The 23800-nt window shown below is 43.7% G+C and overlaps 2 protein-coding genes across 6 annotated transcripts in view; one reads left to right on the forward strand and one right to left on the reverse strand.

Moving 5' to 3' along the window:
• Nucleotides 1–19026, reverse strand: part of ECPAS (Ecm29 proteasome adaptor and scaffold) — a 62246-nt gene extending 43220 nt beyond the window's left edge. For 2 of the 5 annotated variants that reach the window (XM_080986660.1, XM_080986659.1), the window contains exons 1-12: nucleotides 18196–18531; nucleotides 11847–11977; nucleotides 11303–11419; nucleotides 9856–9974; nucleotides 8827–8976; nucleotides 7888–8059; nucleotides 6701–6840; nucleotides 5966–6047; nucleotides 5063–5182; nucleotides 4267–4352; nucleotides 2869–2947; nucleotides 1344–1393 (exon numbers count right to left, since the gene is read on the reverse strand). In XM_080986660.1, the coding sequence (XP_080842786.1) occupies nucleotides 1344–1393; nucleotides 2869–2947; nucleotides 4267–4352; nucleotides 5063–5182; nucleotides 5966–6047; nucleotides 6701–6840; nucleotides 7888–8059; nucleotides 8827–8976; nucleotides 9856–9974; nucleotides 11303–11419; nucleotides 11847–11977; nucleotides 18196–18232 (1283 nt within the window). In that variant the 5' untranslated portion in view covers nucleotides 18233–18531. Of the gene's footprint in view, nucleotides 1–1343; nucleotides 1394–2868; nucleotides 2948–4266; nucleotides 4353–5062; nucleotides 5183–5965; nucleotides 6048–6700; nucleotides 6841–7887; nucleotides 8060–8826; nucleotides 8977–9855; nucleotides 9975–11302; nucleotides 11420–11846; nucleotides 11978–18195; nucleotides 18532–18882 lie in introns of those variants that run through there. The other 3 variants (XM_080986658.1, XM_080986657.1, XM_080986661.1) reach the window with 3 other exon arrangements.
• Nucleotides 19027–22396: 3370 nt separating this feature from the next.
• The window catches only part of DNAJC25 (DnaJ heat shock protein family (Hsp40) member C25), a 4973-nt gene continuing 3569 nt past the window's right edge, over nucleotides 22397–23800 (forward strand). The window contains exon 1 of the mRNA XM_080986933.1: nucleotides 22397–22798. Coding sequence (XP_080843059.1) covers nucleotides 22457–22798 — 342 coding nt within the window. The 5' untranslated portion in view covers nucleotides 22397–22456. The remainder of the gene's footprint in view (nucleotides 22799–23800) is intronic.

Raw genomic sequence — 23800 nt, forward strand, 5'->3', positions numbered from 1 at the left:
CAATTAGAAATATTATATTAGGAATTTTTATAAATTTCCCTATACCCCCCACGCCCCTTCACCCATGTGTGATCTTTTTTTTTTTAACTTCTTCCATCTTGTTGTGTTGTTGTAGTTTAATAATTATTCAATTGATTGTTTATTGTTTCCTTGCTTACCCCTACACGTTTTACACATTATCTATTGATATTCCAGTTCCAGAACCATATTTTTTCATGTCTTCCTTCACTCCATCCCATTCTTTAATTATTCTCTGATTTGAATGGCCTCTAATGATTGCCATCAATTTTGCCATTTCCACAAACTCACAGAGCTTGCTTTGCCATTCTAATAATGATGGTAACGCAGAAATTCTTACAAACGATCTGTAAGGTAGCCCAGTATCACTGCCCTGTATAGCAAAAATGGGAGCCTGACAAGGTGCATCTTATGCACAGGTACTGAAAAAGCAAGTTATACTGTGTTCAGTATAACTTATTCCCTAGTAATTGTGTTTGAAATTGCACCCTAGGGCACTTACTGGCATAATGCATGTCAGAGGTAAGATTTCAACCAAAAATGCCTTGGTTCATACCTAAGTGTCTTAGCCACTAGGCAACACTAGCTGTTAAGCAGGGCAGGCAATTACTTTTATCAGTAATCACAGGCTAGATCTAAATTGCCTGCCTCTACTGGTAAAAGTTTATTTTATCTAATAACCACCAGAGATCATTTTAAAAAATCAAGAAGTTATAGAAATAGGAATTATTATTTTTAATTCAAAAAACATTTATTCAAAAGTTACAATACATTTTCAACCAATATATTCCCTCCACAGACACCTCTGTGGTAACGGTGGCATTAAAATATCCTGTTCTTCTTCAATAAAAGAGAAAAGGGGAGACCAGAGCATGTCAAAGGTATCTTTTTTGGAGATGTTTTTGGTTAGTCGCCGTTGGCATCTCTTCGGATCGTACAAATCTTTCCCCTTTCTAGAGGTAAATTTTGCTAGGGCTTTTGAAGGGTAATTTCTATACACAGAACTTATGAAGCATGCCATCACAGGCTTTGCTCCAAGACTACCTACCCAACATAGTTTTAAGCTATGTCAAGAACAGATAGATTTTCAACAATGCCCTTTTTTAAGAAAGTGGGTTATCCCAAGCATTCAATAACCACCCTCCACACCAATTTTACTGAACAGCTGCGGAGCAGTTAGAAGATCATTATCTATTCCACATTCTACACACCATTATGAGTTGCCATGTGATGTGGTAAACTAACTTGCTTGCCCGCTGTCAGAGCAACATATCGCTTTGCAAAAATCAACCAACATCTTACATGTTTCAGTGCATTTCTGTTACCTGGAAAGTTTTCCAACAGCTGAATAGGCCATTGACAACAATTTGGGGTCCTTGAATTATTTAAAAAAAAAAAAGTCAGTCAGCATAAAAGTGAGAGAAACAATACACAATCAGGTTTTCATTGCCCTTTATCCCCAACTATTACACTTGCATTTTACATCATCCTTCCCACTTTTTCTCTAACAAGAAAGGTTTCAGAGACACAAAAGTTCCAAAAATACAATAATCATCTACAGCGAGCCATTTCTGAGTGAAGGAACAGATGGGACTGTGTTCTTCAGGCAGAGATGAAAAATCACAACATATGGCAGTGAAACTACTTCTCGTTCCTTTAATTTTATTTGTCAAGAAGGACAAAGGAGCCTTGGCAAGTGGAAAATTGCAGATACAATAAGGCACCATGACAAGAGCTTGAAACAGCACGTAGGTTTGGGCAGTGCAAGCCAGGAATCACATGTATAATTTGGACTTACATATGACAGAAGAAACACTATTCAAATGATCCAAGGCAGCCCTGTTTAGGGAAGTTTTTAATGTTTGATGTTTTATCGTATTATTACTATTATTATTATGTGGGGAGCCATCCAGAGTGGCTGGGGAAACCCAGCCATATGGGCAGGGTATAAAAACATTATTATTATTATTATTATTATTATTATTATTATCACCACCACTACTACTACTACTACTACACTCACATGTGGATCTCTGGCAGTCTCAGAGATGGGAGCATCATACCCATGAAACAGGGCAGGTAGTTTATCCTATTATTCCCTAACCATGCATGAGAAGATTGGGCAGAGTACTTGAACACCCCCAGGCCTGCACACAGCCTGCAGATTGGTGGCTTAGAGATTCTGCATCTGCTCTGGCCAGCTGTCAAAACCTCCTGGACAGGAAATGACTTCTAAGTACCCCTTGGATCTGCTGGTGTTACACACGTGTGCTGCTGCAAGGAAGGAGGAGGGTCAGGCCACCAGAGCTGAACACACCCTGTGGAATTGTGGCTGCAGGTATCAAACATGGGCTATTTACATTAGTGTAAACCATGTTTATTTTTTTAGTGAAACTTGAGTGTGCCAAACCATACCCAGGAATGCAGACAGAGACGCCCTTGTCGGTCCATTTGTAAAATCCAGGACAGAACCCCAAACCTACTTTCACTAGGAAACCCAGGCAGTGGCAGCCAAACAAAATGGAGCCAAAATGGAAATAAACAATGAAAAATCAATAGCCCAATGAGGACAGAGTATGCTCAATAGCCATAGAAAGATGAACGAGCAAAAAACAGAAATGGGGAAGGGGACCAAATGCCGTTTTGAGAGAATGCATGGCTGGAACCCTAAACAGGAATATTCTTATTAGGGAGAACACACTGAATTGTTGCACTGCAGGCTCCCCCTCGTTCTCTTTCTTGGTTCTAGCTATAGCAAATATGAAGTAACTCCCCCAGATACAAAAAAGATGGGCATGTTGATGGACTCCTCGACTGAAGTCCCTCTTTATAAATAGCCTTTGAACTCACCTCTTTATACTCATTAATCAGTTTTGTCAATCCATTCAGGAGCATCGGGCCCAGTGGCTTTATCTTACCATCCGGGCAACTGAAATGCAACACATGGAAGATTAAAGGTTTTGATGTATTTTTAAATAAGACATCTGTCAGGTGCTGGTGGTGGTTGCTCGTGAGTAACTAGGCAGGACTCCGACCTGTCTTTTACAGGTTTTATTGGTGTAAACTATATACAGTGCAGAAACACAAAGTTCATGTCTGTCTTAGTCACTGGCAGATTCCTGGAGCGGCCTCTTCTGGTTTCTCCCCCAACATAAGAACTTAGACACCCCAAATCTCCGCCTTCCCTCCTTACGTTTCATCCCTATGCGTAAGCTGGGCAACGGAAACAGCATGTCTGCCTCCTGGCCAGCAGGGCTAGGTGAGGCGCTTGGGCTCTCAGTAGCATCTTCGAGCCCTCCCCTTGCTTGGCTCCCCGCTTCCTACTCTGCTCCACTGGAGGTGTGGCTTTCTCCATCGCTGGACAAGGCGCTGCTCCTCAGGAGCGCCAGAGGCTCTCTGTATCCCCCTGGCTTCCTCCCCTGCCCCTGACAACATCCTTATAGCCACGGGTTTTCCTTGATATAGAACAGGGATGACCAACTTCCAAGAGACTGCGATCTACTCACACAATTAAAAACTGGCAGTGATCTACCCCTTCTTTTGGGGTTCAGGTCAAAGTTGTTGAGGGTTTTTTAGGAATAACTTCCCGGTTTTTTGGGGGGGGGAGGGTTTCAGGTCAAAGTTGTTGAGCTTCTAGAGGGCGGGGCAAGGGGACTGGGGCCAGATGGAGGAGCCGGCGATCGAAAGTGATCTACCAAAACTTCCCAGGGATCGACCCATAGATAGCGATCAACCTGTTGGACATCCCTGATATAGAACAAGATCTTGTGCCACGCCCTCCCAAATGAAAGCTTGACTGGCCCCAGTCACTGCTCACTTTTCGGTATCCAATGAAAACCTAACTCTCCAAGGAAGCATTTAGGTGATAACACTGTACTAATGTGGCAGTTTTTACGTATCCTTCTGCCAATTTCATGTGTTTTTGTTATTTTAATATTCTACATTGCTTTGCTGTGTTTTAGTTTTCAGGTTGTATCCTACTAAACTTTACTCTCCACCTTAACATAGTTTTAATCCAACTAATATACTCTTTTATTTTTCTTATTTGTCAGGACTAAAAGCGCAGCGTATGAAATAAAATAGAATATTAAAATAATAGTAATACATCTCTCCTGGTGGCATAGTGCCGTATTGTTGCTCAAGAGGACAAAACCCTCAGAAACATAAATCTTCAGGCTTATCTCTATATTCCATTTCCCATTAATATGTTTCCGCATATGGCGGCATGACCAATATTAAAGTACTTACATTACACAAATATGATGCACAAATTGAAGAGACAGGGTTCTCAGTTTTGCATTGGTATTTGCACCAAAAAGTCCATCGTAGACCACCTAACAGAACAAAATAGCTCATTAGAAACAGTCGATATTATTTCCAGTTATTTTCTGAACCTATCTGTCCTATTTATGAAAGGAGGCATAATTAGGAACTGAATGTTTATGGAGTGACATTAAAAAAATCCTCTCAAAGTTTTCTGTGTCTCACTAAAGATCATATTCTATCATATTATTATTGTTTTTTTTTTAAAAAAATCAGTAGTAGTTCATGAAAAACAGTGTCTAACATAAATTGCTCTTAATAAAGGTATCTTGTATGCGACACTTCACTGCACCCAGTCTTGTTTAGCATAGACGTGCTCTCAGATCCAGTACCCAAAGAGCTTTATTGTATAGCATTAGTCCAAGTATCACACTCCTTGAGCTAGTGTCGTATAGTTCTTTGAAGGCTGGACTAGGACCTGGGAGACCAGGGTTCAAATCCCCACTCAGCCCCAAAGCTTGATGGGTGGCAACCTTAGGCCACTCCATGTCTCCCAGCCTAACCTCTCTCACGTGGCTGTTGTGTGGATGAAATAGGGAGGGGAAGAATCATGCATGCTGTCTTGGAGGAAAGGTGGAATATAAATGCATTAATAAATAAAATAAAAACAAAACAAAACGATCCGGTAACCGCCACTGCCCATGATGTAAGGTGACAGTTAAAGCCAGAGTGTTAAGGCCTGGATTCAAAGAGGCTGAGAATTATGAGGTGAAGACATTACCTGAATATTTGCAGGAAACGTTTCTGCAGCTTGCCTGGAGCGCAAAAGATGAGGGACTATCTTTAATTTTACCCGCGTGCTGACTGGATCACGTTTCAATTCTGGTTTCAGAACAGCTCCCTGTTATGAACAAATAAGGGGTTAAGGGTGACTTCGGGAAAGGCATAAAGCTAATGATCGTCAAGGCAATCCTAAGCATGTTTACTCAAAAGTTATTCCCACTGTAGGACTTCATTTGTAGTAAGCATGCTTAGCAAGGCAGCAAAATGCTTCCATGAATTTCTATTCACAACAGTTTTAAGCGATTGTAAATCTCCATACTAGAGGCTGGTGTGAAAAGTTCGACTCATTTACTTATTAATCTTGTGAACACACCAGCGGCCATGACTTAGGCCCAGAGAAGAGCACAAGAAGTATGTGAAAATAACAGCCCTTCCCCAGAGTCACTCTGAACTTGGCACTTCTCTTATGGCCAACAGCTGCCGCTACTTATTAATTTGTCAAATTCTCTTTCAAAGCCATTTAAATTAAGAGTGGCCCTGAATTCCATAAAATCAATTGTGCCTTGTGTGAAGACGTAATTTCTATTTCTTGTGTACTGTGTATCAAATCCGTTTAAACTGCAAAATGATCTCATGAGTTCTGACCTTTCCTTAATACTCATGGGGACGTGACAAATTCTTATCTTTTTTTTTTTAAGGATTAACTTTCTTTTTGAGGCAACGGATGAGGCTTTACATAGCGCTTTATTTGCATCTGGTTCTTTGCACACATGCATAACAACCTCCATTCAAAGAAGTCTTAATATGGAACAGCAATGTCTTTAATGGCTTGCTTTTTGTATCTAGATGGAAATGTCTAGTTCACATGAATCAAAAAAGGAACATGGAAAGCAAGTCTTACCTCCTTGGTTTTTAGTGGTATGTCCCCAAGGTACACTTTATACATCCTGTTGATGATGGCTGGATTGTTCCAGTCAATCAAACTAAAGAATGTTTAAAAAAGGATAAATATTTGGTAAGGTCATAGGATTAATGATGATTACATAGCATTTACTTTTAATTCCTCCTTCCTCCATTCCTTCCAGAAGCAGACTTAAATATCACACTTACTGAGTCTAAAATTGCTGTGAGCTCCCTCTCCTACGTCAAATGAGTTCTAAAGGAGACCTGACTTAGTGGGGTAGGCAAAGCCATTTTTTATTTATTTAGATAGGCCTTTGGCTTACAAGCTGACATGTAAATGTGTAGCAACTGGCTCTTTTTTTTAGTGATGTCTTAAATGCCTTCTTTTCAACACTACATTTGATTTTAATTTAATTATTATTGCTTTTAGCTGCCTTTAGCAACCTTAAGTGGAAATGATAGATACAAGTTTAACAAGTAACAATATTTGGAAGAAACTCTCAACAGTCATATGCCTGTAATTTGTCCAGCCTTATTTTCTTCAGAAAGTTTAAAACTACCCAGCTAAAAAAAAAGGGAGGGTCCTACAGTACAACAGCATCAAAAACTTAGTAAATGCTATTTGTCAATGAATGCCATGGTAATAAGCACAACCTTGCAATCGGTGAAAAGAAGAGTGCCTAATATTTAAGCTTCAGTTCCTATTTTTAAAAGAAAAATTCCAAGCCATTACCTTTGCTTGCTTTTGAGTTCAAGGTCTGCTGCAGTGGCTACACTGTGCCTTGTGTCACTGGAGGCAATGACCAGGTGTATGATAGCTTCAAGTTCAGGCACCTGCTCAGCTTCGATGAACTTCACAATGCCCAGTTTACACTGCCAGGCAATGCAAAGGGAGGGGGAAAGGAGGGAAATCCGTTAGTCTATTCAGGAACACAATCTTCAAATTGCAATAACGAGGACTGAGATTCTTTTATGTGTTTAATTGCAGGATGGTAGAGCCAGATAAGGGCGGATGGTCAGTTTATCATAGGCTATGCTATGAGAGTGTTAATGGGGTAAACCATAAAATACCCCCAGTGACGGTAAAATACTATTATTAGCGCTAGCAAGGTGGTTTGGGCTAGATTTGCAGCTACCAGATAAGCAGGAAGGCTTTCTGAACATTCTCTCTCATAATAAGGTTTAAAATAAAAAAGGTAAAGGACCCCTGGACAGTTAAATCCAGTCAAAGGCGACTATGGGGTGCAGCGCTCATCTCGCTTTCAGGCCAAGGGAGCCGGCATTTGTCCACAGACAGCTTTCTGGGTCATGACTAAACCACTTCTGGCACAACGGGACACTGTGACGGAAACCAGAGTGCACAGAAACACCGTTTACCTTCCGGCCACAGCTGTACCTATTTATCTACTTGCACTGGCATGCTTTCAAACTGCTAGATTGGCAGGAGCTGGGACAGAGCAACGGGAGCTCATCCCATCACACGGATTCAAACCGCCGACCTTCTGATTGGCAAGCCCAAGAGGCTCGGTGGTTTAGACCACAGCGCCACCCGCATGCATGCACTATTGTTTCTTTGTCCCTCTGATATTTTGGGTTGTACCAAACTAAGCCCCGTGAAATTAATGGGCCTGAGAGTTAGTTGTGTTCACCCATTTTAATAGGTCTGTGCTAGGTAGAGCTAACATTGGAGACAACCTTTTGTATTTTATATGGTCACCTTTGTAACTAGATCACGAGTGAGCCAGGCTTCAATTGGCTTCAAATTCCCCCTACCATTAGATCTCACATGAGTGAATGCGAAGCCGGGTTCAGGGGAAGAGAATGCAATCAAATATCAGGCTCCCAAGTTTGCATGCATGCATTTGGCGATATTTGCACCAATTTCAGACACAGACTTGCACTGCGATGCATTTGCTTTACCTGTTCCAGCTGTTCCGGCGTCCATGGGCTGTCCCCGATTACCCGCTTGGCCGCGTAAAAGCTCATTCCTGGAGGAGGCTGAGGGATCCCAGAACCTCCAGAACCACTTGATGAAGAAGAGCCCTGTCCAGCTGGGACACTTTGGCGACTCTGGGATTCATTCAACACGTATCTAGAGGAAGAAGGAAAACATGTGAGGACGTTATTCGGGGAATTCGGATTCCCAGGTCAGGGCTGGTGAGCCAGTGAACGGGCACAGGCTGTGCCAGTAACAAGTTGCTCAGATGGAAAAACTTCGCCAGAGTAGGCAACTTCAGAAGACTCTTTGTGTCACATGACCACCGAACTGCAATCCCCTCTCTGGTCACATGCAGTGGTGGCACTGCAGCCCAGCAGGGGACAGGCCAGCAGTCCCATCCTCCGGCAAACTCCAAGGAACTTATTCCATGTTCCTTTGGGAAGAAAGTATCACTTAAACACATCTTGCGAGCCTACTTTTTTGTCTAATGAATGAAAATGCAAACAAGGAAAGAGACTTACATATACCAAGTGTTACCATAAAACCCTACTACAAAGTAATTAAACAGCTCAGAAACAAGTACAATGTATACAAAAAGGCAACAATTCTTCCAAAATATTAATATCATTGCTATAAATAAAGAAACCTAAAAGTTATCAGGCATCGGTTTTATTTCAAAGAAGTGAAGTTTTATGGAGCATTTATTGTTGAGAACAGTAGTTAATCAACAAGAAACTGGAAAACTCTTGTTATGCGATAGTCTCTTCAACTACTATATAGTCTTTAACCATACACTGCGAAGGAAAGCATTTTAAATATGAGAGTTTTCAAACCCCAGCCCATTTTGTGATTTTGGCAATACTGGCCATACACTTGTATGAGAACAGAAACAGCAAAGACTGAACTGCACCATTACTTACCCATAAGGCATAAGGAGGACATCTAACATAAAATCCAAGAGCAGCTGCACAGTCTTTGGTTTCTCGGCAAGATTAAACGGAGAAGCTGCTTTCAGAGGTTCAACAGGGTATTTCATGTGAAAAAGGGTTGGTATTAGAAGGTGCATTAGGCTGAAAAACAATTATATTTACTGCCACTGTGAAACATGCCTTCATGATCTATTAGTTTTCACTTGATACCTATCACAACGAACACTGAGAGTGAAAGCAAATTAAAAAAACATTCTTAGTTTGGTTTATGTGCATTTTCTAAATCTAGAATCAGGAGCTTCAAGCAATATAGTCCACATAAAAATTACGCTTCTCTTTCTACAGAACAACTAATCCCAATGGAACTGCATTTTCAAAACTCCACTGAAATTAACTCAATCCAATGGCCATTTGTAGCTCAAAAGATCATAACCAAGATTATAATTAATCCATATACGTAGAAATGTTACTTAACAAATGTAGCAATATCAGTTCTAATGTCCACATTTCCAGAAGTGCCTATTATGCAGAAGTTGAGTATGCCTCTTGAAAAAAACAACAACAACCACAAAAATTCCCTGTCTGAGAAAAAGAAGGAGATAATTCTAGATTAAACTCTGAATCGAACAACAAAGTTGTGCTACTGGGAGACAGCATATTGAGTCCCACTAGTTCAATAGGTCTTCCCCGCCCCCTCAAGTTCTCCACAAAACAGTTCTGTGGGGGTTGGGCGAACAGCATATGGAGACAGGAGAGGGGAGACCTTTCCATTAGACAAGCAGAAACAACGGAATGATCTCCATAGTGCTATTCTGATTTCTATCCTTAGCCTGCCTCCTATTAGTTTTCTGCACACAAGAGATATTTCCACATTGGGAAACAACCAAACCATGCAACACCCTCTCCTCCAATGTCTAAAATGCAGTCAGACCCATTAAAGGACATCGAAGATTATTTGGGGGGGGGCGGCAATTAAAATTAAGACAATACAAAAGAAGTTGTATGCTTAGAACATCATACCTGTCTTGTTGGGGTTGAGGTTTTCCTTCCATTGCAGTAAGGAGAGTGGGAGCAAGCTCACATTGCTTTTCCACAGGCAAACGAGGGTAACCCATCTTAACGTATATTATGGTGAAATTCTGCAGAAGTACAAGATAAATCTACATAGAACCACTTCAAAGCAACAGCGACATGCAATGTCTCCACAAAAGTTTAAGAAACCTGTGCAGAATAATCCTCTTATTGACAAACGCCATCGCAATCCCCATACAGTCATACCTTGGTTCTCGGACGTAATCCGTTCTGCAATTCCGTTCGACTTCCAAAAACATTCAAAAACCAAGGCACTACTTCTGATTGGCTGCAGGAGCTTCCTGCACTCAATCACAAGCTGCGGAAGCCGCGTCGGACGTTTAGGTTCCAAAGAACGTTCGAAAACCGGAACACTTACTTCCAGGTTTTTGGCATTCGGGAGCCAAAACGTACAAGTACCAAGGCATTCGAGAACCAAGGTACGGCTGTATTTGCCAGTCAACCAGTCTAGTTCTTCAGAAGTACTATAACCTCATTCGCCTTGAGCAACATTGGTGTGCTCTTAATGGGGCTGATTGCAGAAGCCCATTTCCTAACAGACGTAGGTTGCTAGGAGCACTTTACATCAACACTCCAGGCAAAATTCAAGGTTGTAGCTTTGACTGCTAAAGCCCTTAATGAAAAGTGCCCATTAAAACCTAAGAGATTGCGTCCACCTCTGTGTCCTGCCACAATCAACTAGAAGAAGCCCTCCAAACCATCTTTGAGCTTTTACACAGACATCTGGGTGGCTGTGTAACCAACGTCAATCAACTACTGCACTGACATGCCAAAGTTTCACCCTCACCCTGAAATTTGTTTTTTTAAATCTGAGAATAATTTTGGCAAAGGAACGGGGCAGGCAGTCAAAAGAAACAAATACAGGCAATCATCAGCACTCAAGATTCTGACAAAAGATCCAGGAAGTCTATGAATCTATTTATCTATCTTTAGTATTTAATGTTTAAAAGTTTGGGTTATCAAGCTCTTAACTAGATGTCTGTATATCTTCTATGTCAACGGGACAGGCTGTAGCTCAGGGATGGAGAATGTGAATGCAGAACGCCCCAAATTCAATCCCTGGCATCTCTAGGTAGGGTTGGAAAACACTCCCAACTGAATCCCTGAGAGAACCACAGCTAGTCAGAATAGACAAGACTGGGCAAGACCAACCAGTGGCTTCCTAAGAAGCCTGGGTCTTATTTGAATGTTAAAGGTCATGCATGAGAATCTACTGATGTTACTAATTCAATGCATGTCTCCTCCATCCATTTTCAGTGGCATAACTATCTGAGTTTTTGAAATGACAGAATAGTTAAGACAACTGGATGAAGTTTCTAACTATAATAAGCCCTCATATTTCACCAGCCGACAACTTTTGAAAGAAGTCACTTACTGTAACAAAGGACACCGCGGAAGGATCCTGGTACTGGACCAGCAAAGTCTCCACCGGCAGCTGGATTTTGGGGCGACTTTTGATACGTTTGTTCAGGTGAACAAGCAATTCCATAACCTGAAAGAGAGCAAATAATCATCTTGGATCTGACTGATTTGGGTTCCGCAATTGACAAAGTCCAAGATATAATGAGAATACCAAAGGATAATGATTGCAATACCCATATGGTATCTCATGTAACCATTTTTTTAAAAGAATGAGTCCAATGAGCTTTTTGCCCGCATGCACTATTGAGCCAGAGAGACAATCTGAACCCGAACCCCAAAAAATGAACCAAACATTTAGATTTTTTTGACCCAGAACACATCTCTGAATAATATTCAGGCTGCCAGCCCAAAATAAAAGTTTGACTTTAAAAACAAATCTGATGATACACTAGCAGGCTCCAAGCAGAATAAATTATATGCATCTAAAACTAACATATGGGAGGATTTTTAATCATTGTCTTTATATGTACTTCTGTGCCCAGGGAGTCTATACATACCTTCTTACGTACTCCTTCCTGTGTACTGGAAAGCTTCAGAAGAACAGGCGGTAGGAATTTGGATATAATATTCTGCAACTGCTCATCCGTTTCTGCATGGCCAAGACGTAAAAAGACACGCTCAAGCTGATCTATGAAAAAGAAAGGGGGAAGACGAATTAAAAACTAGCAAAATCTATGACAAACAGCAAAACGGACACAACCCAATATTACTTTATTCACCACTAAAATAAAATGGGCCAACTGCATCATAGTACTGTTTAACCAAAGCTCTTTGGCTGTCAAGAATGGATTTAGTTCATTATGCCAGTGCAAGAATGCCAGCAAAATATCTCATACAAACTGGGGGCAGATATCAGTAACCAGTGTTTCCACTGCACAGACAATTTTACAGCTCACACTACCACATAAGAATATTTGTGTCAGCAACAAGGTCACCAATGGCCATTTTGATTTATTTGATTTACTTTGTAGCCAGCCAGATCTCAATAAAAAAAGTGTAAAAAAGATCTCAATAAAAAAAATCATGATTCTATGATTCTATGTGTGGATTAATTGTATATATACACACAAACACAACCTCCACCTACACGCATATGGGTCTAGCCATACCTAACAGTAGACACCAAAAGCTCCCATGAAGAAAAGCATCTTTCACTGTTTCCAAAAAACAGGCTTTTGGAATGGCTTATTTACAGGTGGGTCAGGCATCTAGAACACTAGCTTCCTAGAAAATATTGTTAAACTGCTTTTACATCATATGCTAGCTTTCATTTTTTGCCCAAATGACGGCCTATTCCAACAACTGCAATAAGAGTTTTAATGGATGTCAATGAACTAAAGCATTTGTTGATTAACAATTTTAATCAACAGATTGTCTTTAATCAGCTAGGCCATAAATTAATGACACACTTCTTTATTTTTTTAAAGTACTGGTGTACTGATCATCCAACACAACAAGACAAAAAAAAGGTAGCATTTTTATTAAAGTTTAAGTTATCTCTGAAGGCCTTTATGATTTAATTGGTTAACAGGTGATTCATTAATTAATCACTGTCATACTTATTTCTTATCACATTCCTTATCATCATACTGCTTTGCAGTACACTATTTGTTTCTCTGCGACAGTGAAGTGAAAATTACTCTCATCTAAGTTTCTCATTCTACAAATAGGTGTATAAGAGAAGTATGGTTCAAGACAAGAAGTGAAATATTATTATCTACACCCCTTGCTCTTCAAACGTTAAGCCATCCAAATAATATTTCCTATCTTCTTATAGGTTTTTTCCTATACTATTGCACACAGTAATATGTAGTTGTACATATATTCCTTATGTTAAGACATCTCTACATTTTTCTGGTCCTGTGTGTTATGTTACACTGAACACAATGCTAGCACTTCCATCAACTTCTTTTTTCAGGTTCTATATGTAAGTTGCTAATCCCGGGTTGTCATAAAATGGCAAAACAAATAATACAAATCATCCAACAAGAAGGGATGAGCTAAAATCCTGCTGTAATGAAGTGCTTCTGCTATGAACGAGCTGCTTGCTCAACGGCTCCAAACACAGCAAATGTGATTTTAGGGGTCTGGAGAAACAAGACAAGGACCAGTCTGGAAAAAAAGGGAATCCATATTCCATATCCCTTGAGTGGATTATATTTGTGTAAAAATTTGGAAGAAATCCCAAATAAGAAATCCTACTTTATTAGAATGTAGCACCTGTTTCACACGATAACTTTTGGCTCCTTGAACTTCTGTGACTTCGCCTCCTTCAATACTTTAAAATGAATGCCCTGTAGCAGGCTAGCCATACAATACTAGCACAGGTTCAGCTTTTGACAGTGACACCGAAAACTGATACACACAGCACTTTAAAAAAAAACCAACGGAGTGAAATAATTACCCTATTGATTTTCTAAAACTGTAACTTCCTCTTTTCAGATATGAACCCCAATTTCAAACTTATTCTTTTTTCATGGTAGCTTCTTCCATTTAGTAAACATGTGCACAGATGTCTTGCTTGTATCACTTTCTCAAAGTACGGGTAAGAAAGGGGTACCCAAACAGTGAAAGTAATGGCATATAAATACCCCTTAGGTAAGATTTTCATAGTACCACATCCAGATACTTTCACTACATCATGTTGATACACTGACTACAGAATGGAGGCAGCAGTGTGTCAGGGGTTGCCAAAATAAATGCATTTCAGGGTAAGTCTAGTCAGCACAATATTATCTGTGGAATGTTGCCACAAAGAACAGGCCTTTTACACGACAGAATTTTCAACTACAGGGCTTGCAACAGTAATGTTCTGCAAGGTGGTTTGGGATAATGACTTGCATCCAATTTCAAAGTGAGGACATCAATTTGCAAGGGCACTGCAAACTTTAAACACTGTAATCATAGTTGAGAATCCAGCTTTTAAAGGCAGTATAATTTAAAACGCTTCAAAGGAGCAAGGTGTACTGATTTCTCCCCAAAACCTTGTTAGAAGAGCACATTTGCCAGGAAGAAAGAGGTGAATTTGGTAATCCTTGTTCGTATTATTATCATCATCATCATCATTTCTACCCATCTTCTATGTTTAAAAACACACTTATTTTACCATGAAAGGTGGAGGGAGGGATGGAGTACGATGGGCATCAATAGCGAATGAACTTTCCTGATACAAATGGACCTCCAAAGGTTGTTTTAGTACAACACAATATTTCTGCGCTCCTGGACCAATGTGAGAAGCCCCAGGACACATGATTTGACCCCATGGGGTAGCTCCTTCCTACAACAGTGTTGTACCATTTTCCAGAAGCAGCTACACAGGCACAGGAAGGCACTGAAGGATGCTCTATTTACATATGCCTCTTCATGCTACCCAGGCAGCACAGGAACATGAGAACACAAGAAGAGCCTGCTGAATCAGACCAATGGCCCATCTATTCCAATCTCCTGTTCTCACAATGGCCAACCTGTTACCAACTAGAAGGCCACAATCAAGACCTGAGCACAACAGCACCCCCTCCTCACCTGCCGTTTCCGGCAACTAGTACTCAGGGAGTAAGGTAAAGGTAAAGGGACCCCTGGATGGTTAAGTCCAGTCAAAGGCGACTATGGGGTTGCAGCGCTCATCTTGCTTTCAGGTCAAGGGAGCTGGCGTTTGTCCATGGACAGCTTTCCAGGTCATGTGGCCAGCATGACTAAACCGCTTCTGGTGCAACGGACACCGCGAGAAGTGCCAGAGCGCACGGAAATGCTGTTTACCTTCCAGCTACAGCAGTACCTATTTATCTACTTGCACTGGTGTGCTTTCGAACTGCTAGGTTGGCAGGAGCTGGGACAGAGCAACGGGAACTCACTCCATTGTGCAGATTCAAATCGCTGACCTTCCGATCGGCAAGTCCAAGAGGCTCAGTGGTTTAGACCACAGCGCCACCCAGTATACTCAACTCAGGGCGTATACTGCCTCCAACCATGGAAGCAAAGTGCAGCCATTCGGCACTTGAGATGTGTGTTTTCAGGACCCACCCTATACTTGTGAATGCAATATGTTTTAACTGTTTTAAATTGTTATAAACTGCCCTAAGACCTGCTTGTGAAGGGCAGGAAATAAATGTAATCACAATAATAATAGTAACCACTGATAGCCTTAGGAAGAAATTGTGCTGCAAACCTTCCTGAACTGCAGACTTAGCAGTGATAATTAAATTACAGGGCACCCTAGGAAAGAGAAGTATTGCTGGTATTTATTTATTTTATTATCATTTATAAACTGCTTAATATTTCAACAGCTTAACAGTCGGCACTATTTCATGAAGGAATTTTAAAAATTAATAAAAATCATGAGGTGGCGTGTCAAAAGATGTTGTGTCACCTTTCATCAGAGATGTCAAGAGTACTGACCAAATGGTGCCAGTGACGCACACTTTCCAAATCTCGCATGCGATAGGTGCATGCCACTCAAGTGCTGGCACGATTCCTCATTTCAAACTTAGGATCATCATGGATTTTCACAAAACAATTGCAACAATCGTGCAGCATCTGTTGTTTTTGAAACCTCTGTCATAGATTCATAGGGACTACAAGTCTAAGCACACTCACCAGAATGTACGGTAATTTCTACAGAACTTAGTGGGTCTCACTTCCCAGTAAAGGTGCTTCTGAATGCATTGCATGTGGCATTAAGCAATGCATCCCCTCTCGGACTAAGCCAAACCAAAACTAAGTGTGAACAAGCAAGCAGGCAGGTATTAATAAATAAAACTGCTGCCACTTCACTCCCGTCCCAGTCCTGCTACTGTTGCATTACCCAGAAATAAGACAAGGAGGTTTAGGTATGTGCAAATCCACACACACAGTTTGTCTCCCCGCAAACAAACCATGAGTACAATACTGGTCATGAACAAACCTTAGCTACAACTTGCAGCTTGTTTGAAGTGAGGCAAACCATGGGTCCAATTTCACTTATCACACCGAGCAAAATTATGGCTTAGCTTCCAGTTGGAGAAAGACCCGGAGAGGAGCAAAATGGTTCAGATTTTTGTTCCGTGTACCCACAGTGTTTCTCTTTCACACTTAGCTATGATTTGGCTTAATGTAACATGCTAAGTGGACCTGTTAAGTTAGGTGACAACCAGGCCACAGATGGGAACTGCATGTATGTGGGTTGCTTTACACGTTTGAAATGTACAAATAATTTTTGTTACACTTAAGTCTCCAAAATCAAGTATTAGCTAAGACTGCTTTTAAAAATACTTGCTGAAGGTAAATTAGGCAGAAGGCAGAGAAAGTTTACTTATGCTTTAAGTCAGCCGTTCTGATGAGGAGCATAGCAGAAATGGAGTACTTCACGAGCTAAGCATTTCTAAGTACTGTATCATTTCACCTCCCAACATTTTGGAACAAGTACAGAGACAAATCATGTCATTTCAAACCCAAGAAAACCAAAGGATTGGGGCACGGAGAAGGCTTACTCAAGATCAGACATATCCTGAAGGAGGAAACGGAGATCAGAAGGTTTTATTAAGGGAATGTTCCACCCAAGCACCACAGAAATCACAATTACAGCCCCAGCCTCTGCATCTTTGCTCAAAATAAATATTACATTGCACAACGTGACTTTCTACCAAGTCCCATCACTGTTCCTCTAGGATCTCTTCTGCAGGGACGAAGCAGGAACATGCGGAGATTGTGAAAGAACCATTTTCAATGAGACAAAAAAGAAAAATACATTTCCCAGCTTGCCTCGGTGCCATACACTGCAGGCATTTCCTGTCACAAAGAATTACTTCCACGCCCCAGCAGAGCAAGGCTAGGGTCCCTTTAACATGGGGGGGGGGGTGAAAGAGAGAGAGAGAGAGAGAAGCACTAAATTTGGAAGGCAATGGGGGGTGGGGGTGGAGGAGACTTGCACCAGGCAAGACACGTTGGGAAATCAAAAGCTTCTCGCATGCTGGCAACATGCTCTTCCCTTCCCCAACATCTGCACGTCTGAAAGACAGGGTGTGTGTGAAAGGAAGGTGACCCTTAACAGGATCCCCCCCACCCCCCAAAAAACCATCCCAATTCCAGGTGGATCCAAGAGACTTCCTAGAGCCGGATGCTAACCCGGAAAAGCAAAGTCATTATTGCCGCCTGGCCTGCACTTTTCAGTGTGATAGGACAGGAAGAATCAAATCAACCGGGGGTTATGGGGGGGGGGCGCTTTGGATTTACTGCCCCAGAAGAATATAAGGGGGGGAGGGCGGCTTTGGATTCGTCAAATCCCCAACGGGAGCATATCTATGGCAAGCATGCCTCGCTTCCATCGAGAATAACGAAGCGCACGTACACACGATTCTTCAAAAACAGGGATTATATATAAAAAACCAGGGTGGGAAGAAGAAGGGTGTTAGGGCACCGATATAGATAGATAGATACAGTATATTGCGCGCCCGCTCCCCAACCCTCCTCCGCCCCGATGCTTTACTTTCAATTTCCTAATATGACTTTGCACAACAGAGGCCTAGGCGCCCGGCTTCCTCCTCCTCCTCCTCCCTCCTTCCCTTCCTCTCCCCCATCCTTTCGGGGCAAAACCCCCTCCTCCTGCCCCTCTGCCGGCTCTACATTTGCTCCCCCCCCCGTGCGAAACAAGGATCTCCAAAGCGAGCGGGGTGCAGGACCCTCCTCCGGCGCCCACCCTATAAAGAAGGGCCCGGCCACTCCCCTGCTGCAAGGAGCCCCACAAAAAAAGAGGGAGCCACTAGAAGACTATGGGGAGGGGGAATTAAAACTTGTCAGCTCACCTCTCCCCCCCACACCAAAAAAAAAATCCCCCTCCCCCAACTCCTCTCTGTGCCAGAGCCCCCCACTTACTCAGCTCGTCCTGGGCAGCGTTAGCGGCCGCAGCCATGTTGTCAGCTGGGGGGGGGGGTGGAAAAAAGAAGGGAGGAGAAGAAGGGAGGCTTAGCCGGTCGCCCTCCGGGCTCCGCACCCGTCGCCCCCTTTCCTTCTCCCCGACGTCACCCCGCTTTCCCCCCCTGTATGAGCTTCTCTTGCTGAGAGTTGAGCCCGCGGAGGGAAAGAGAAAGAGAGGCAGAGAAAAGGGCTGCTTTCCTTCTTCTTCTCCTTCTCCTCCTCCTCCCTCTCGTGTGACTCTCCCCTGAAACGCCAACCACCGTCGAGGCGACGGCGGGGCTCGATGCCCTGCGACTCTCCCCTCCGCGTGTGCATGTGCCTCGCACGCTTGCCTTGCACACCCTTCCCCACCCTGCTCGGGTTTTATATTTAGAAAAGGCTGTGTAAGTCGCTCAGCCCGCCAGCTTGCTCTCTTTATTTTATTTTATTTGCCGCCCCACGTTTTCCTCCTCCAAGGCGCTCTCTTCCCTGGCCCAGGGAAGAAGCCCCAGTTGCTGCACGCGCAGATGAACTCAAGGTTACGATAAGTCTTAGGTGAGGACACCCTGTTGTGGTGGTTGTTCCTCTCCCTGCGAAATCTGGTTTTTTTGTGGGGTGGGAACCCCCATGTGCATTCTCATCACAAGACGGGAAAGGAAAACTGACCTGCTTCCATGCTGACTTCCATGGCTTAGTGATGTTCTATCTACTCTTGTCCTCGCTGACCCGCCGCCCCGTCTAAAATGAGGTGGTGGTGGTGGAAAAACAAAAAGCAAAAGCACTTAACAAATAAAAAGGAAAGGAGAGTTTCTCCCCCTATCTGCGGAAGGTGATTGTAGCAGTCGGGATTGTTTCTGCCTCGAAAGGTCTTTGAGCGACGTGGCTCATTGTTTTAGAAATTCTCAGATGTAGACTTAAGTAAACCTGTAAATCCTAGACCCCCCCCCAAGTGTCCCTATTTTCCAGGGACAGACCTGGATTTACAGAAGCCGTCCTGATTTGATGCCGGATTGTCCCACTTTTCCTTAGGGCATCCCTATTTTCATCAGAGAAATGTTGGAAGGTTATGTGACACTCAAGCAGAGGAGATAAGTAAACATACAGTACAAGCTTTAGAAGACATCTGAAGGCGGCCCTGTATTAGGGAAGTTCTTTAATGTTTAATGTTTTATTATGGTTTTTATATATGTTGGAAGCCTCCCAGAGTGGCTGGGGCAACCCAGTCAGATGGGTGGGGTATAAATATTATTATTATATGCCTCTATTTTCATTGGAGAAATGTTGGAGGGCATGATGCTGTCAGGGTGGTGAAAGATGGCATTTTTAACCAACATTTTCAAGACACTTGAATGAAGGAAATGGGCTGTGAATGTGAAACCAGGGTGTGCAAATTATTCCATACTGCCAAAATGCCCATAATTATTATTATCTCTCTCTCTCTCTCTCTCTCTCTCTCTCTCTATCTGTGTGTGTGCATAGGAAGGTCTTGCCTATTTCAAGAGACTCCTGGCTAGAGCACAGTGTAACTCCATGCGCTCTGCACACTAAAACATACTGTGCAATGCATGCACGCACCTGCATGATCTCACTCAGTAGGGCCAGGCTACTCAACAGGCTACTCAACAGGAATACAGATTAGCTTTTTCTGCCACTGTTTCATGGTTTTTCTCCATAGGAATAAATGCAGAGGTGGTAAAAGTGGTGGTCCAAAACATGGTGCTGCAGTGGTACTTGGCCATGACTGTGCATATTGCTTGGCAGGACCCTCTGTGGCCAGATTAGGAGGGCTGGTTTGTGGGTGATGCTGAGTGTGCCATGGAGCTCTTCAGACCATGATGCTGCCCACACCAATGTGCCTCTGTTGCTTCTCCCCATGCCTATATCCCCCCTTCCATGTCCCTGAGCTTCACACATGTTGCCTTCAGCTGGCCCCCATCCCACCACCCAGGTACTCAATGTTGCCATGGTTTTCTGCTGTTGCTCTACACTCCCTTCACATCCATCTGTGCCACTCTTGCAGTGCTGAGAGCCCCCCTGGCGCCCACGGCCATGCACAGCCTGCACACGTTACTACCACCCTTGGTGTTGGGCTTCCACCTGACCTGTACCATGTGTTTGGTGGCCCTCCAGGTTGGGCTACTCTCCCAGCCCCATGCATGGTGAAACATGAGAGGTGCTGGAACCAACTGTTTTTGAGCTTTTGCGGGGATCACTCAAAATGCATTTTGGGGGAAGAGAGCTTTTGGGGGGAATTTGCCCCCCAAAGGGTGATATTCCAAATCCAATTTGATACTCCAAATCCAAATAACTTTATTAAGCTAGCCATTGGTCATGACAAATCTGAATAAAAAATAAATACAAGCAAAAGGGGTGCTGCACCACAAAGAATAGATGCTCAAACATATACTTCCTGATTCTGTTGGCAAAACCCTGGGCATTTTACCAATTTTTTAAAATTCCCCCCAAACGCTAATTTCACCATTTGGATCCGAGGCATGTCCAGGAAATTCTGGACACACGGCAACCCTAACCTGCCTCTCTGCCCTCCTGGGGGGCTTCCTGTCCTCTGCAGACAATGGCAGTTTGTCTCTATCTCTGCCTAGGCTGTATTTTCCATCCTACTGGGTTCTCTGTTCACACAGCAAGCATTGTTGGGAGTTGTGTTCCAGCCGAGTCTTGAAAAAAGTGTCTTCTCTTACTCATCCTCAAGCCTTTTTAACACTGACCTGTGCAAGTTAAACTACAATTCCCAGCATTGTTGGGTGGGGCAGCTTTAAATATAGTGTGTAACAAGTACAATGGTGGAGAGAGTGTGTGAAACTTTTAAAATATATTTTGGTGTTTTTATATTGTAAACCGCCCTGTGATCCTTGGGTGAAGGGTGGTATAGAAATAATAATAATAATAATAATAATAATAATAGTTGTTGTTATTTGGACCAGAGGCCATCAAGCAACCACGTCAGTATCCAGAGTGATAGGAAGAGCCGTTTTATTGCGAATTAATTGACTGAGAGTGACCTAAAGTCACATGCATCGCCTATTAAGAAATTAGAAACCCTAACTATGCTGAACCAGCAAAGTTAACAGCTAAAATAAGAGAACCTAATGATTGTTTTATGGGAGCCTTTTTTGGACTATATAAAGAAATATTATAGTATGATGCATTGACCAGCAAGATTTGAATTATGAGCAACAGAAGGAATTAGTGATTATTACATTATTGCCATAAGAGAGCGGTGCTTTTTTCAGAGGGTACTCCAGGGTACACAGAACCTGCACCTCTTTTTTGTGTTAAAAAGTGTTGCACTTACTGTAACTTTATGGTCAGCAGCTACACCTATTTTTCTATTTTTAAAAAAGCACTGTAAGAGAGAGAAGATAGCGTGCAGAAAGGGGGAGGGGGAACCCCTGGAAAATGGGTTGGGAAGTCGACAAAACAAAATTCAATTATATATTGGGATGTATATGTGAAATGTGTGGAAATTTAATAAAATATAAAGGGCGGAGAAATGAGAAACCCGCAGCCGTGTCGCTTAGAATACACGTCCTCGGTCCCCCCCCCCCACTTCATACTCCTCCCTCCCCTTTTTGGTGTTTCCCCTCAAGCCCCGCCCACCCTCTCTCTCATTGGCCCTTCCCGTCGCAACGTCTACGTCGTCGTGCACGTCCCTTATTTCGACGTCTCCCCCTCCACTTTGCGTGCCGCGCCACGTCTCGGCCTTCCGGCCTCCCTATCCCCCCGCCTCCTTTGGATTGGCCCGCTCCCTTTCCAATCCCGACCGCTGCTGTCCCTCCCCTCTCTTCCTGACTGACGTGAAGAGAAAAGCCTCCCGCCTCCCCGTTCCCCACCCCTATGCTCGCTTTGATTGGCCGCTCCCTTTCCAATGTACAATGACTGACGTGAACAGAAAACCCTCCCGCCTCCCTATTCTCGCCCCTCCCCAAGCTCCTTTTGATTGGCCGCTCCTCTTCCAATCCGGACCTCTCCTCCCGTTCTCTCTCTGAGCCTGACGTTAGACGGCAGGGTAACGTATGGTGCCCGCCTTGCTCCTCCTGCTTGAGCGGCCCACCCAGTCAGCGCCCTCGCTTTCCGTCCACGCGTCCATGTGTTCTAGCCCCGCCCCTCCCGCGGCCGAGAGCGGCGCGAGGGAGCTCGCGAGGCGGCGGCGTAAGCGTCGTCGTCGTGGCGGCGTTTCGCACGAGGCCCCTCCCGCTCGCGGTCGCCCTTGGCTACGGGCATGGCGTGGGCGCGGCCGGCTCCGGGGGTTCCGGAGGGGCTGCGGCCTCCGTTGCCGCCGCCGCCGCTCCTCCTCCTCCTCGTGTGGGTCTCCGCCCTGTGCCTTTTCCCCCGGCCGGCGGAGGCCCTGGTGGAAGGTCTCTACTGCGGGAAGCTGGTCTGCTACGACGTGCTGGGCGTGAGCCGGGATGCCAGCAAGGCTGAAGTGGCCCGGGCTTACCGGCAGCTGGCCCTCCGCTACCACCCGGACCGCCGACCGCGGGAACCCGACCCGGACGGCAAAGGAGCAGAGGCCGCCCAGGAGAAGTTCCTGCTCATCGCCACCGCCTACGAGACCCTCAAGGTGAGAGAGCGGGGCCGGGGCCGCCCCCTCCCTCCGCCCGCCCCGGCCGGACCCCTCCGGTAAGACACGCGCCGTCCGCACCCTCCTCCTCCCCCCCCCCCACGCACCCAGGCTCAGTTTCTCCCAACAGCACCCACCTCCCTGGCTCCCTTGAGGAGAAGGAGCAGCTGCGGGGAGGAGGGTGGCAGGAGCGGCAGGCGCCGGGAGGGCTCTCAACAAGGGGCCCCCCTTCGCATCCCCCTCTCAGCGTTTCTCTGCCATGCAAAGAGGGGTGACCTCCTATTCCATATACAGTATATATGGCATATTCCTATTCCAACATACTGTACAGTATATAGAAACATAATAAAACATTGAAAATATTTCCCCATACAGGGCTGCCTTCAAAGCATAATATATAAACATAATGAAACATTAAACATGGAAGAAAACTTCCCCATACAGGGCTGCTTTCAGTCTTGTATATAAAAACATAATCTAAAAACATAATGAAACATTAAACGCTGATAAAACTTCCCCATACAGGGCTGCTTTCAGTTCTGTATATGAAAACATAATATTAAAACATAATGAAACAATAAGCATGGAATAAAACTTCCCCATACAGGGCTGCCTTCAACTCTGTATATAAAAACATAATATTAAAACAACATGAAACATTAAGCATTGAAGAAAACTTCCCCATACAGGGCTGCCTTCAGAAGGCTCTGGATCTGTTAACGCCACAACCTCCAACATTTCTGCAATGGAAATAAGGGACATTGTCCTATTCCATCATACTTCTTTTAGTATTCATATCCCTGTCCATCTGACTGGGTTGCCCCAGACACTCTGGGCGGCCTCCAATATATATATATAGAAACATAATGGAACATTAAAAAACTTCCCTATATAGGGCTGCCTTCAGAGGTCTTCTAAAAGTTGTATACAAGTAGTTGCTTATCTCATTGGCTCAGGGGTTGCATTACTCCATACACTCCAGCATTTCTCTGATGAAAAGAG

The sequence above is a fragment of the Podarcis pityusensis genome, assembly GCF_964106645.2.
Source record: "Podarcis pityusensis genome assembly, chromosome: 17".
In the NCBI taxonomy this organism is placed as follows: Eukaryota; Metazoa; Chordata; class Lepidosauria; order Squamata; family Lacertidae; genus Podarcis; species Podarcis pityusensis.